The 16,948-nt window shown below is 36.2% G+C and overlaps 1 protein-coding gene across 2 annotated transcripts in view; it reads left to right on the plus strand.

Annotated features, from left to right (window-relative positions):
* The window catches only part of LOC141397008 (uncharacterized), a 224,807-nt gene that overhangs the window by 139,221 nt on the left and 68,638 nt on the right, over positions 1-16,948 (plus strand). For both annotated transcript variants that reach the window (XM_073972778.1, XM_073972777.1), the window contains 2 exons: positions 13,496-13,616; positions 14,228-14,375. In XM_073972778.1, coding sequence (XP_073828879.1) covers positions 13,496-13,616; positions 14,228-14,375 — 269 coding nt within the window. The remainder of the gene's footprint in view (positions 1-13,495; positions 13,617-14,227; positions 14,376-16,948) is intronic.

The raw sequence follows: 16,948 nt of genomic DNA on the forward strand, positions 1-16,948 counted from the left end.
TGCGGACATAACTCCCAAATTTTTTGGGAGCTATGTCCGACCCCCCTTAGCGGACATAAGTCCCAATGGGAGTTATGTCCGTTTCTAAAATTTAAGTGATTTTTACAAAAAAAATTGCGCGATTTTTTACAAAAATATTTTCATAATTTTAGAAGATGAAAAGTTGTTATAAAAACATTCAAATACATTCTGAAAAACGAAAAGCGCCGCAGGCGAAAATATTTTTGAAAAAATCGCGCGATTTTTTTACAAAAATATTTTCACAATTTAAGAAAATAAAAAGTTGTTGTAAACATATTCAAATACTTTCTGAAATCCAAAAAGCGCCGCAGGCAAAAATATTTGTGAAAAACCCGCTCGATTTTTTACAAAAATATTTTCACAATTTAAGAAAATAAAAAGTAGTTGTAAACATATTCAAATACTTTCTGAAAAACAAAAAGTGCCTCAGTCGAAAATATTTTTGAAAGTCGCGCGATTTTTTTAAAAAAATATTTTCACAATTTAAGAAAATAAAAAGTTTTTGTAAAAATATTCGCGATTTTTACAAAAATATTTTCAAAATTTAAGAAAATAAAATTTTGTTTTAAAAGTATTCAAAAATATTTTCACAATTTAAGAAGATAAAAAGTCGAAAATGTTTATGAAAAAAAAAATCACGCGATTTTTTACAAAAATATATTCACAATTTAAAAAGATAAAAATCGTTTGTACAAATATTCAAATACTTTCTAAATAACGAAAATAGTTTTGAAAAAATAGCGCGATTTTCTTAACAAATATTTTTACAATTTAAAACTTCTCCTAACTGCTACTTACATAATTTCGGGCATAATTTCGTTTTTCAATAATTTTATGAAATCAGGAGGATTTTGTGGATACTTCTGTATTGGTTGGCACTTAGGCCTTCTCAAATGTACAATTCCGCTTACATTCTAACTTCTAATTTAAAATTTAAAAGAATATATAACTATAAATTTCAAACTTAACCAAAGAAATAATTTATAAATTAAGAAAAAAATAGTTGGGAGTTATGTCCACAAAGCGCAGCGGACATAACACCCAAAATCATTTTGGGAGTTATGTCCGTGGGAGTTATGTCCGGGCACCATATTTTTATATCCTCCATCGTAAGATGCAGGGTATAATTACAGTCGTACTTCCCTATAACAAATTGTTCTTTGTTATAAATAACAAGTGAGCAAAGGCTATAGTCGGGACGGGCCGACTATGTGATACCCTACACCACTACCCGTGTGCATAAGATTTTGACTGGTAAAATTAACAATATTAAAATTGGGATAGCTAAGCGCCTTTGGCAATAACTCTGATATTTTAGCATCAATTCCACATTTTGTGTTAATTTAAAGCTCAGAATGTCTTCATTAATACAGGTCAATTTTGTTGAAACGCATCCAACGTCAGCACAACTCAAATAAAAAAATGGAAAAGTGTTATATACGCCAACCTAACTTGCATAATTATAAATGTGATCTTTTCTTCTTTCATTGATAACCTTTGTCGTAGGAATATCCCTAGTAGAAGAAGAATAAAACATTGAATTTTCTCCACATAAGTTTTTTGCACATTCCAACCCCTGAGTATTATTCGACCATCACCAAACTCAATGTGCTTATTTCTCTCTGGTATCCTTCTCTGGTACCCCCATTCGTGATGATCCGACCAAATTGTGACCTGTAGCTGGCATATAAAAAATGGAAAAATGGGCTGTAGTACTGACTATTGCTATTTCTCCGTTCTTTGACCACCTACGGCAACCTACTTTGCATCAATGTAAAGGTTATGATTTCTTCCTCCATTGGCAGGCTTTGCCGTTGGAATACCCCAACTAAAAATCGAGATATTCACAAACGAATAAAACTTTGAATTTACTTCACACACGTTTTTGCTCTTTCCGACCCCTGAATATTATCCGACCATCACCAACATCAAAAGGCTTCTTTCTATGTGAGACACCCATCAACCGCCAAAATTTCGTGAGGATCCGATCAAAATTCCGACCTGTAGCGTCATTATAAGTTTTAGATGGACAGACTGACAGGACAGCCAGATCGACTCAGATCGTCGAGACATTCATTTTGGTATTTATATGTATGGGTCTACGAACATTATTTCAATGTGTTACAAACTGTTTGGGCAGAACCAACTTGTAACAATTTTAAATGGAAGGTGCTTACACCTTGGAAGTTTTTGCAAATTCTGAAACTACAATAGATGAGAAAAATCAAAAAACAAAAAAATCGCCGGAGCGCTTTTTAAATAAATCGCGATTTAAGTTGACATTTTTAGGGGATGTTTAGGTTTTCACGGTTTTGCTTAGAAACCGCAAGTCCTATCAAAATGGGGCTAAAGATAATTTTGTAGCTCTGAAAATTCTCTACAAGACCGGTCTTTATAGTATTTTCGTAGTTTTTACCATTTTTGAGATATAGAAGTTCAAATGCCATGAAGGGTGCGCCTTAACTGACTTTTCCTGAAAACCGCTTACACAGGGAAAGTTCTTGTGAATTCTGAAACAGCAGCAAGAAAAAATCGAAATGGAGCTAAAGAAAATGTTGTAGCTGTAAAAGTTCTCTGGAGGATTGACGTTTATCATTTGTTCCCAGCCTGTACCATTTGTGAGATAGAGAAGCTCAGTTTACATTTTTAGGTTTTTTTTAGGGTTTCGCGATTTTGCTTGAATACGGTAAGTCTTATCGATATGTGACTTGAGAAAATCTTAAAGCTGTGAAAATTCTCTACAAGACTGGCTTAAGTAACATATCCTAAGTTGTAACATTTTTTAGATATATAAGTTTAAATTGGGAATTTGGAGTCATGACATTGTTTTATAAGGAGGCGATACAGAATTGAATTGAATTGAATTGAATTGTCCCAATTTGAACTTATAAAACTCAAAAACGGTAAAAACCAACGAGAATACCGTAAAGGTCAATCTTGTAGAGAATTTTCATAGCTACAACATTATCTTTAGTCCCATTTTGATAGGACTTGCGGTTTCTAAGCAAACTCTTGAAAACCTAAACAACCCCTAAAAATGTCAACTTAAATCGCGATTTATTTAAAAAACGCTTCGACGATTTTTTTTTTGTTTTTTGATTTTTCTCATCTATAAACATTGTAGTTTCAGAATCCACAAAAACTTCCGATGTGTCAGCACCTTCCATTTAAAACTGTTTCAAGAGCACCGTGAGTGGTGTAGGGTATAAAAATGGAAAACAAAACTTTTTCCGTACATTTTGACCTATTTTAACCTCTCTATAACGAACTTCCCTATAACGAAGTTTTTAATGCACAAGTGCAAATTTCCGCACAAAATAACCTCTGTATAAATTTTTTTTTAACCAATATTTCTATCGTCTATAACGGAGTTTTAAGTTTTGGCCATTTTCTCAGGATGTGTGAACTTGCCTCCAAAAATACTACCCATTTTAATTGTTGCGGGAGACTTGCCCAAAAAAATTGGGCTCGCAAGAAGAAATTATTGCAAAAAAGTATATAAAAACGATCGGAGTCGAGCTGTTAAACTGTACTTTCTTCTCAATTTTGTGTGGGAGGCACACGAAGGAGTATACCGAATTAGTCGATATTGAAACTTGATCTATGCCTCGAAGTAATGCTACCATATGCAAAGTTATGACCAATTCGGTTACTATCTTCAAGTGTGGTGGGGGATGTTCCGGAAGGCATGGACCTATATGGTCTATGTTCGAACTTACACTAAAATTGGTCTAAATATTGATAATGATTGATATGATCAGTTCGAGAGTTATCGTGCGCAACAACCGGGCAGACGGACATGGTTAAATGAACTCCTAGTTGTCTGAAATGTTTTTTTTTTCGATTGCTTGAGTGGAGTATACCCCCATTGGCTCAACTTCATTTATTACCCTCTATTACAGAGAGTAATGTTTTTCAAAACGAACTGACAGTGTTGCAAAAATCGCTACCAATATCATGATTTCATCCCAAAATATCTGGGGTCTAATACCATAATTTCGATGATACACATTTTTCTCGAATAAAAGTGTATATACCCTAAAGGCTTTACGTAAGCCTAGAGGCTAATAACACTATGCAACACGGCAAATGCAAACAACTTCTAGTATGCAGTTTTTGAAAGTACATATTTAGACTATAAAAACCCTAGTAGGGTTTGGTCCTGTCAGATCCAGTACGGATTTTATGGCCTCATCCAAACGGGCTAAATCTACACTTTTTTGCATCTATCAGGTGTTTAACTCAGAAACGGAGAGGAATTTTGCCTTGCTGTCTTTAGCAATATTGTAGCCCTAAATTAGTAGAACTTATCATTTGAAAAAAAAACACCTAAGAAAAACACCACCTAAGGCATCAAAATCTATAAAATGTAGAAAATTGTACATAATTGCTGAAATTCTGGTCAGTATCGGCTAAACTATTGTGAGCTGAACCAGTAACCTTTTGCAAAAATCTTCCAAATAACGTTCTCAACAATTCTTTAGAACATTCTGAAACTCTCAAGTGCTTACTTCATGTTGTTTCAGCGGTATTTCAAACACAGTTCACACCAACAGTTTATTCTCGCATTTCGGATTTCACTACATTCTTGACATTTTTATTAAATCGTCGTTGAAAAATGTACTGAAAACAACGGGATAGAGGCATTTTACAACAATAACATGTTTTGAAGAGTTGTGTATAAAATTCCAGGGAATATTTTTCCAAAAAAAAGAATATTCAGAAAAAATTAACGGTTTTGGAGATACGGTGCGAAATGTATAAAAATTGTGGCATTTTGCATATATTTTGAAATTTGATGCAATAAATGTAGTTTTTCGAGTTCATTATCTCTCCAAATATTTTATTCTTGCCCTTACCTACAAATTTGCTTCAGAGGTCAGAAGAAGATTCACATTGGTTTCAGAGATATAGCCCCAATTTCTTTAAATAGTCAATATTTAACCATGTTTAGATGGTGCCATTAAATCCGAGCTGGAACTCACCCAACAAAACCCTACTAGAGTTTCTTGTCGTTTGGGTCTGTACTTTCAAAAAATCCTTAGTTGGAATTGTTTGCACAAGATCGCCTTAAAAATGTTGCACAGTGTAAGTAGGCCTATACATATCCACCCAGCAAAAATAATCCTCCCAAAATAATGGGTTTTATAAGAAATTATTGGCAGCCGTAACTACTTACAAATCCCCCTACTAACCCATTATTTTAACAAGGGCATGTCGCAGCTGAAACTGAAAACATGCCATCTAAAAATGATGATACAATATCTCCAATCAGAGATATCAAGCTATTTTCCCAATGATTGATGGGGGTCAATCAAAAAAAATCATTATGTCATGACTCAGAAATTTCAGCTATGAGATCCTTTGGGGTTCTTAATTGGGGCTTTTCCTCCCCCAGATCTTAACTTCCATTTTGTGTCACAGGGTATTCAGTAAAATTTGCCATAGAGACCACAATGTCTCTAATAGAAGACAAGGATGACTTCTTATAAAAATCAAGATGACCTTTGTGAGAAGACCAGTAAGACTTCTGACGAAAGCTGTTAAAGGTTTAATCTTAATTCGATTGTCATAGAACTTTACTTTTGTTTGCAAAAATGTAAGGAATCAATTGGATCAACAAAATAGGGATGAATAGACTACACTTCAGAGGATAATATATATCCTGTGAATTGTCCTTTAAATTAGTATAATGTACCGTTTGCATTTATGTTTACTTTTATCAATCTTTTAAAATAAATAATGATTTTTAAAAAATGTTCTTGTTCCAAATTTAATGTTATATTTCTATAACGTGGAAAAAATTTTGCCCGGAGTCGGAGCCGAGTTATTTTTTTTGACTCAGACTCCGACTCCACCAAAATTGCTCGACTCCGACTAGTAGACTCCGACTCCGACTAAAAAACTGAATGTCAATTTTTTGATACAACATCTGGCAAATCTTACAGCTATGACATGTAACATTTTAAAAATCTTAAGAATAGCTCCAAAATTCGGAACATTTGACTAATATTTTTTTGTAGTGAGTACACCTTAAATTTTACGTGCAACTAAATATATTCAAAATATCGCGAAATTAATACATATTGTAAAATATTATAAGGGATATTGAAGGAGGAGTCTTTTTGTTCTTTTCCGCTTAACCCCTAGAAGAACATAGGGCCTCTTGAAGGAGAAGTATATAATATATATTTTTTAAAAATAAGTGGTTACATGTTGTGGCATTCCAGTTAACTGTTTGTTTTCTTAGTGTACCACCTCGGGAACAATTTTCCAATGTAGGTCATGGGTTTAAGATTATCCAGTATTGAAATGAGCTGCCACATAGTGCCAGATTTTAAATGATGTGCCGATGCATAAAATATGGTATAAAACTTACATTAACGTAATTGCCATCAATGGAAAAGTCAAGAGTTCTTCTTCCAAATATGACTTGCGTGAGCGGTATGTGTCTTTCAGGAAAAACGCTATAATATCTATATTAAAAATTTAACCAATTTTAAGACATAAGTTTTTGTCTATTTAACCCGATTAATTGGTAGGCTTTTATTTTGTGCAAACTTAGTTTATTTTGAAGATGGGTCATATCGGTCCACTCCCTCGGGTACGTCCCCCATAAAAGTTCGAAAATGTTCGGAAAATTTGTGCGCACTATAACTCTTGAAATGAGTTACCGATTTTGTCCATACTTTACACATCGTGAATTTAATGGGTCGCAGTCGCCTCTTGTAACTATGTAGATGACATTGCCTTGTTAATTTTTATTATATGGCGTAAACTAACTAATATATTTAGCTGATCAGCGTATTACTCCGGTCTTAAACATCTCGGTTTTTTATCCCACGGCATCAGTCGGCTTACTGCTGCCTTGACTTTATTCTGGCTCGGTTGTGTGGAACCAACGTTGTCCTTTCTATTGGACACCACCAGAAAAAGTGATCATTTCAACAATCTTAACACGATATCAGAATGAGTCGGGCCTACCCACCAGATGGTGATTGGGATGGCTCTCACGGTAACACCCAAGCAAGTACTGCAACGAAACGGGGAACGAACTGGAGCCGCATACTTTACCACAACTTTTCTTTATTTGCACACCAACTGCTGCCGGCTAGGGACTTGAGGACCTTGTTCCTACTTTTCAGTTTGTCGTAGATAGCTGTGGCGTGCGCGTGTCGAATGTGAGCCCTAAAATTTTGGCGCTGTTTGTGCTGTTTCAACTCTTTTCCAAACTACGTTGACCATGTGGTGAACAGAGTGGCTGTATATTTGAGGCGAAAATCTGCATATTCCTCGCGTGAAAAAGGTGGTAAGATCGGTTAAATAGGTGTTCAGTCTCTCACAGATGTCATCAGGGAAGGTACTTGACGCCAGGATCGTGCAATCATCCGCATACGTTACGATCTCCATGCCGTGTGGAGGTGGCGGAATACAGGAGATGTAGAGGTTAAACAGTTCCGGAGATATCACCCCATATTGGGGAGCTCCCTGTTTCACTCTACGGGGTTTGCGCTTGTTGTTCCTGAATTCTACGTATGACTGGCGTCCACACATATAATTGACTATCTATCCAACTTTTCAAGCTTGGCCGGAGGGTTGTTTGCTCAATGTCCTTACACAGCGTAGGCGGCCTGACTGTATCAAAGGTTTTTGATAAGTCAAGCTCCACCATCACTGTTCTATCACACGGCGGTCTCTGGTTGAGTTCTTGACAAATATGTGTGGAGATGGCGTGCAGCGCTGTTGTCGTGCTGTGCTGCTTACGGAATCCATGCTGATGATCCGCAACTTGATAGCTACTTCTGAAACTGGGGAGGACTAAGGCCTCAGATGTTTTTCCTTCTTTCAAAAGAGAAATCGGCCTGTACGATTCACTTTTGCAGGCATCCTTTCCTGCCTTGCGTAGTGGGACCACTCTGCCCATTTTCCAGACTTCGGGAACAATGAGGGTGGCTAGCGACAAGTTGAGAACTTTAGTTAGATACTCCACTCCCGGCTCATCCAGCTGCTTCAGCATTAACATGGAGATTCCATCAGGGCCCAACGCTTTGGATGATTTAGCGTTCCTGATGGCATTGGCAACAACATCCATTGTAAACTGTGGTGGTTCATCCTAGGCAGGAAGAGATCTGATGCGACGTAATACTCTTATCTTCGCCCTGTCACTCTCGGGGTGCCTTACAAATTGTCGATTGAAATAATTTACGCACCTCTTCGGGTCAGTCAACGTAACGTCGCCAAACGTGACTGAAGTCCTACCTTCCCTTCTTCCAAGGTTTAAGAGTGACTTAACCGTTGTCCACAATTCACTTATACCGACTCCAATGTTGCAACTCTTCAGATGATTTAACCACTTGTTTCGCTTATGCTCGCTGATCAGCCTGTTAACAGCTCCCTGACTCTGGGGTCATTGGGATTGGTTTGACGAAGCTCATCATGCTCATATGCTAATCTTTTCGCCTCTGCTGGGAAGTTTGGTCTTACTTCGGGTATTCGCCGCACATTCGTTAATCATAAGACAGCTGATTGGCCGAGTTTTAGAGAGTTCACCAATCACCGCTTCAGAGAACTGCCCTATCCTTCTGATGTCCGGGTAGCGGAAAGGACGTTCCGAGACATCATCACTGCTGCAGCCTTCACAGTAAGATGTTCCTGCTTCGAATACATTTATTTGTACTTCACTTTTAAAACAATTTCCTGTCATGCAGGTCATTTTTACACACTTCCGTTTTTTAATTTTCTATATAAACTTCTTGCATCGATCAACGTTTAACACACTGAACGAATGTTTTCAGCTATCACAACATGATTAATCCGGATTCTGATTACTTAATCTGAAGGACTTAGCCTATGTTTCCAGCCATGAAGTCTACCAGTCCACCAGACAGAACCTTTATTGTGGCTTCTAGAACACATATATGGCGAACTTTCAAAGTCAAAATTTCGATTTTAATGGAAAAATTGAGAGTTTTTCGCTATAAGTCCGTCAAAAATTAAAAAAAGTCTATCGCTTAAGGACAAGATTTTTATATCTATAATAATCCTACAAAGACATATGAAAATCGGAACATCCGTTTCTAGCTGCAGTGGGCACGTCTTTCAAAAATGCATTGAAGTTTTTCTCAATCATAGGTATGTATTGAATTAAGCTGGTGGTACTGGGCCCTTTTAGAGGGTAACGAAATTCGAATGAATATTACATAAAGAATACCGTAAAAATTCCAAAGAATTTCCTATAAATATAATAAAAAAGGTATAATAAAAACAAGTAAAAAAGCATTAAGTTCGGCCGGGCCGAACTTTTCATACCCTCCACCATAAAATATTCATTCCTGTCCCCAACTTTAAGTGAGTACGTTAAAATGTCAGATAATGTACATAAAATGCTTCATTGGGGAGGCCCTTTTTTATGGTGCCTATATCTAACTGTTGACAATTTTTGGTGGGCTAGAAATTGGGAGGTACTGTTATATAGGGGTTATAATAAAACATGGGCCTATGTTGACAGTTTTTGATGGGAGCTTTTAATGTCAAATAATTCCTAATTCGTACATAATCGGTACATAACGTGGGAACTTCAAATGTCATTAACAGCTAGTTCGAAAGTATCTGGGCTATACGAAAATATGAACTTAAACGAACAATTTTTGTTGACTTTTAAATTTCAAATTACAGAAAGTTTGTCCAAAAAAATCCTTAGAAAATCGGGATGTTTGTTTTGGGGCTATACAAAAACATGGACCTACTTTCGGTTGAACATTTTAAGTAAAATCCTCAAAGTACCGAAAATCGGGAAGTATCGTTATATTGGGGCTATGTTGAAAATTGTTGATGCAGATGTGTGGTGACCACTACAACCTTCAAATGCCAAATTACAGTTAGTTCTGTTAAAAATTGTAGCTAAAATTGCCAAATTACTGAAAATTGGGAGGTACCGTTACATGGGAGCTATATCCGAACATGGACCTATGGTGACAATTTTTGATGGAGAGGTGTTGTGACCACTAAGAACTTCAAATATCAAATTACTGCTAGTTCGGTTTAATATTGTAGCTAAAATCATCAAATTACTGAAAATCGGGAGGTACCGTTATATGGGGCTTTCTGACAATTTTTGGTGGAGAGGTGTGGTGACCACTAAGAATTTCAAATGTCAAATGTTCAAATTACAGATAATTCGGTTAAAACTTGTTGGTAAAATTCTCAAAATACCTGAAATCGGGCGGTAACGTTATATGGGGGCTTATCCCAAAACATGGACCTATGTCCACTAGTTATATAAGTTTATTGACATTTAAGAACCCTAAATGTCAATTGATAGCTAAATAGGTCTGAAAATGTAGATGAAAACGTCAAAATGCCGTAAATCGGGGGTACCGTTATATGGGGGCTATACCAAAACGTGGACCTAGGTCCACAACTTTTGTTATATAAGTTTAGTTACACTTAAGAACCTTAAATGTTAAATTATAGCTACATCGGTCTGAAAATGTAGAGAAAAACGTAAAAATACCGTAAATCGGGGGGTACCGTTATATGGGGGCTATACCAAAACGTGGACCTATGTCCACAACTTTTGTTATATAAGTTTATTGACATTCAAGAACCCTATATGTCAAATTATAGCTATATCGGTCTGAAAATGTAGCTAAAAACGTCAAAATACCGCAAATCGGGGGGTACCGTTATATGGGGGCTATACTAAAACGTGGATCTATGTCCACAACTTTTGTTATATAAGTTTATTGATACTTAAGAACCCTAAATTTCAAATTATAGCTAAATCGGTCTAAAAATTTAGCTAAAAACTTCAAAATACCGCAAATCGGGGGGTCAAATTACAGTTAGTTCTGTTAAAAATTGTAGCTAAAATTGCCAAATTACTGAAAATTGGGAGGTACCGTTACATGGGAGCTATATCCGAACATGGACCTATGTTGACAATTTTTGATGGAGAGGTGTTGTGACCACTAAGAACTTCAAATATCAAATTACTGCTAGTTCGGTTTAATATTGTAGCTAAAATCATCAAATTACTGAAAATCGGGAGGTACCGTTATATGGGGCTTTCTGACAATTTTTGGTGGAGAGGTGTGGTGACCACTAAGAATTTCAAATGTCAAATGTTCAAATTACAGATAATTCGGTTAAAACTTGTTGGTAAAATTCTCAAAATACCTGAAATCGGGCGGTAACGTTATATGGGGCTATTCCAAAACATGGACCTATGTCCACTAGTTATATAAGTTTATTGACATTTAAGAACCCTAAATGTCAATTGATAGCTAAATAGGTCTGAAAATGTAGAGAAGAACGTAAAAATACCGTAAATCGGGGGGTACCGTTATATGGGGGCCATACCAAAACGTGGACCTATGTCCACAACTTTTGTTATATAAGTTCATTGACATTTAGGAACCCTAAATGTCAAATTATAGCTACATCGGTCTGAAAATGTAGCTAAAAACGTCAAAGTACCGTAAATCGGGGGCTACCGTTATATGGGGCCTATACCAAAACGTGGACCTATGTCCACAAGTTTTGTCACATAAGTTTATTGATATTTAAGAACTTCAAATGTCAAATTATAGCTTCATCGGTCTGAAAATGTAGCTAAAAACGTCAAAATACCGTAAATCGGGGGGTACCGTTATATGGGGCCTATACCACAACTTTTGTTATATAAGTTTATTGATACCTTAGAACCCTAAATGTCAAATTATAGCTAAATCGGTCTAAAAATGTAGCTAAAAACGTCAAAATACCGCAAATCGGGGGTACCGTTATATGGGGGCTATACCAAAACGTGGACCTATGTCCACAAGTTTTGTTATATGTGTTTATTGACACTTAAGAACCCTAAATGCCAAATTATAGCCAAATCGGTCTGAAAATTTAGCTAAAAACTTCAAAATACGGCAAATCGGGGGGTACCGTTATATGGGGGCTATACCAAAACGTGGACCTAAGTCCACAAGTTATTTTATATATGTTTATTGACACTTAAGAACCCTAAATGTCAAATTATAGCCACATCGGTCTGAAAATGTAGCTAAAAACGTCAAAATACCGTAAATCGGGGGGTACCGTTATATGGGGGCTATACCAAAACGTGGACCTAAGTCCACAAGTTTTGTTATATATGTTTATTTACACTTAAGAACCCTAAATGTCAAATTATAGCCAAATCGGTCTGAAAATGTAGCTAAAAACTTCAAAATACCGTAAATCGGGGGGTACCGTTATATGGGGGCTATACCAAAACGTGGACCGATATAGCCCATCATCGAACTTGACCTGCCTGCAAACAAAAGACGCATTTTCCCAAAATTTCAGCGTCCTATCTCCATTTTTGTGGATGCTAGAGTGATTACCACAGACGGACGGACGTGCTCAGATCGACTTAGAATTTTACCCTGATCAAGAATATATATACTTTATAGGGTCGCAAATGAGTATTTCAATGCGTTACAAACGGAAAAACAAACTTAATATACCCTCCATACTATGGTGGAGGGTATAATAACCTGCGCTTTTGTGCAAAAACAATATAACGGGTTCTTACCTTTGATCTGAGACAATTTTTGTCCAATCGACTCAAAATATTTTGCAACATATTCTATTCTACGTGTACTTTACAACGAGCTAATAAAGGTTTGAAATTAGTTGAATTTTTTTGTAAAATGTTTACAAAATTCCCGTCCTCTTTCCAGCCTGTAACTTTTCGTCTATGTTAATAACCGTACCTATGTTTTTCCTGTTAAAATATGTGGTATATGTTAATTCTACTTTAATAGTTTGTTCAGTTAATGGTTGGTTCGCATAACGGTTGGTTCAGTTAATTCGTCAGGTGGCAAGACGGGTGTCCACTTGACATGAATGTTCATTTAAGATATGCTCACTTGCGATATACACAAAGCTAATTAATATTTAAAGAGAAAAAGCGAGGCGGAGCATTCATCCTTCCTTTCATTATTTAAAACTATGTATCTGTTGTTGTATTGCATTTATTTTAAAATCAATTCCATAACATAAGTTACCGACACTACGTTTGTATTTATATAACCAATATCTCTGCTTCATCTAGCCATTAAACCCAATCAAATATCCATTGACATGGCACAACATGTCAAAAGAAGAAGATTTATTGTAAAATCGCAACGTCATCCCTACCTCAGCAATCAATTAAAATGGAATTATTGTTTTTATTTTCTTTCTCTACTATCCCGGGATCTACATGGGTGGTTGCATGGAAATCTATACTCTTTGCACAGCACTACAGTAAGGTAGTCATTTATTGGCCTTACTGTGGCAACGAAAGAAAAGCAATTATCAAAATGGCTGTCATGGAATTTTAGTGATTGATTTATGGCTACGATTGGCATTGAAAGGAAAGTTTTTTCTCCTCGAAAATAAATTTTAAAGAAAATTGTTACCATGACATTTATTTTCACGTTTTACGTTTTATTTTTAGATATGGCCGTGAGGACGAAGAAGTTATGGGTTTGCGTTTTTGCAATGAAGCCATAATGTCATTGCATCAGATATGGCCACGAAATGAAGAACCAGCCAGAGATTCATTGAGTCCATTACAGGTAAGTTGCATATTGATTTTGGATTTAAATACGTTTCAAAGGTCGAACATAGACAAATTAAAAATTACAATTTGGAAGATGTTGACATTTATTTGTCTATCACCCTTTTTGCCGATTACATAAAAAATCGACGTGTTAAAATGGGGCATGTCTGACCTTCGACTAAGAAAGTGTTAGGTTGAGTAATTTCTTCCAACAATAGAACATTTCTTCAGAATATTGTTTCAACACTATCAGATTTTTTATTATTTTTCAAAAACCACCGTAATTATAATGACTTTCATTCTAATTAGACACAATAAACATAGTAATTTTTGGGACTAATTTTGAGAGAATTAATTAATTCATTGGAAAATTAACTAGAAACCATTTGACCACAACTCAAATATATTTAATGCCCTCATTATGGAAAACCATTCGTTACGTTCAATTAAAATAATTAATTTCCATTACTGATAATACTCGTAATGGCATCACGGAACACACACACACACTTGGCCGTGTGTAATTTAATCTGACTGATGACACAAGTTATTATTTTGTTTAATAATTTTTAATAATAAAAATTGTTTTCTCGTTTTACTTATTTCAATTTTGTTTTCAATTTCCAGGAAGCTTTACTGAAACGCTTGGGTGATGGCGCCCATCCATTCACATTGACCCTAACCGCCCAAGCACCACCCAGTGTACAATTAGTGCCAGCAAAACGTTACTATGGAGCACCAATCGGCACCAGCTATGATGTGCGTTGCTTTATTGGTAAGTTAAGCTTTTAGCAACATTTCCACGATGCCAATAAAAGAGGTTTTGCCCTCACTTTTTATCCGTAGAATAGATCATTAAAAATTCACAAGAATTGAAAGGTTCTTTAAAAAAATACGAGTGAAACAGTATCAGTCGGCTTTGACGACAGAGTGAATTGAAACATTCATCTATTGACAATATCGAATCTACTACTGGCTACGCTGATTTTGTGGCCCTTTTTGGAAGTATGAACTTGCCGACAAAAAATATATTTGTTTTGAAAAGTGTTGCAGGGGATATATTTGAAGGAATGGGCCGACATAGCTCATTTTGAAAGTGGATCTTATTTAGAGAGGCATTCCTTTCGAATGATATTGTGCCCACCACTCACTCACCGTATTTTGGACCACTATGTCAGGAAGTATGGCTTGCCCTCGAAAAACATTATATTGCTTAAACAGTACCACAAAAAGTAGCATCGGTATAATTTTCCAAAGGATCTTCGAAAGGATCCTAAGTTGCACTTAAACAAAAATATTGAACCTTTGTGGGGAGGTGCTATAAGGAGAAGACCTATATGGACTATTTCTGAAATAAAACTACATTTGGATAAAATATGTATTAGGAGATCTAAAGTTTTGAGGTTACTCCGTTCATTTTAGTGAAATTTTTTAACTTTATCCCACCTTCGAACTTAAACTAAGTTTGGACAAACTATTACAAAGGTCACATTTAGAACCGAATCGGCTGATCCTTCCGAGAGTTATCGTGCGCTCCAGTCACTACACATGGTACCACAAAGGTTTTTTACATTTATCGTGCTATTTCCTCAAGAAGTATGGACTTGCCCCTGCCAAAAACTGTACCGTCGTAATTGGGGCAATGAATGCAAGTTGTTACAACAAAGATCAAAACTATTCTAAAAGTTCGGACAAAATACGATGGCCAAATTTTTGACCGAATCAGCAGACCCGTTCGAGAGTTATCGCGCGTTCCATCCACTATACATGGTGCCATAGGGACTTTTTACGCCCTTTTGGGCTATTTTCTCAGGAAGTATGGACGTGTCCCTGATAAAACTTGAACCGTCACGTAGTGGTTCAGAATCGTTTTTTCCTGGTCAAAATTCTGTAACTTTTGAAATATTTTTTTTTTTTTAAACAGCTTTCACATAAATTATAAGTGGTCAAATCGGTCTAATTCGTAATTTGTTGGTTTCCTTAGTTTTAATATGTTTACTATCGACTCCCATATAGAAATTAAATATCGTTGACAAAACAAACTTTTGATTTTTTGGCCAGGAAAATAAATTTCTGAACCACCGTGCCGTGAATGGGGGGCAGTGAATACAAGATGCTACAACAAAAATCAAAGCGATTCGAGAGCAGGTCCAAAACTGAACTTTTCCAGACAAACAGATGGACGGGCATTGCTAAATCGACTCCAAATTGTCAGAAAGGGATTTCGTCCAAACATACTTTGTATATATTCTCGTTAGTATAAATTCTGAGGGTATAATTAGTCGGATATGCCTGTGGCTATATAAAACAATATCAGGAAGGACGGCCCTAAATGTACGATGATCAGATCTACTGCTACTATTTTCCCTCGAACATCCAAAAAGGAACAAAGAGGACTACTCACATATCAATGAGGGCATGCCGATTCATAAGAGTTCAATGATGGGGAACCTCTTTTTATCGCCGGCCTACCAAGCGTTGGGTTTTAGTCATACAATGGGAATAATCAATTTTTCATCATCGAGTCATCAGAGTGTACACCAACAAAAATAGAATCCTTCTTATATTGCAAGAAAGCACCTTGGACGGGGTTTTCGAAACATTCGGTCTATTATAGAGAGAAGTATGAAGAGAGAAATGTAACAAAGACAACAAAGACTACTAAAAACTTTAGTTCAAAAGGTCTATTATTTAGTGGACCTAATTATTGAACATTTTAGTCAAGAAGCATGTGACCACGAAAAAAACTATTATATCGCTGGAGACAGGACATCAAGGGATACCTTGGATAAAAATTTCAAAACTATCCTGGAACTATTTGCCCCTTACTGCACCTACGCGTGAATTTTGAATTTTTTTTTTTGCCACACCGGCTATTTTCCTACTGTAATAGATACCGCGAGGAAAAACAGCTGTTAACAATTTCAATACAATCCAAAACCTTAAACTACCCTTTTGCGAAAATTTTTGGAATTTTGCGTGAAAGGTACCCAACGAAATGGAATGATATATAAACCTGATCTATATCTGGAAGAAATATTGCGATGTGCAAAATATTTGGACACAAATTTCCCTTTGTGTGTCTCTAGGCTGTAGAAGCATTGTTTACAATAGTTACTTATCTTCCCCCGAGAGGCCAGGTATGTGTCCTGTGACAAGATGTCGTCAAGGCTGTCGAAGCCAACCTCTCGCTTAGTTTTTTTATGATTTACAGTAGGTATGCAATTGCTTTCCGAATATAAATACAATGCTTTACCATGCTTTGGGTGGTAGTTTCAGATTACACTTCCAGAAGAAACATTTGAAGTCGGAAATCTTAGCACTAAAGTCATCAATATTATAGCTGAG

Source organism: Musca autumnalis, unplaced genomic scaffold (genome assembly GCF_047663935.1).
Source record: "Musca autumnalis isolate F117 unplaced genomic scaffold, ASM4766393v1 scaffold_3, whole genome shotgun sequence".
Taxonomy (NCBI): Eukaryota; Metazoa; Arthropoda; class Insecta; order Diptera; family Muscidae; genus Musca; species Musca autumnalis.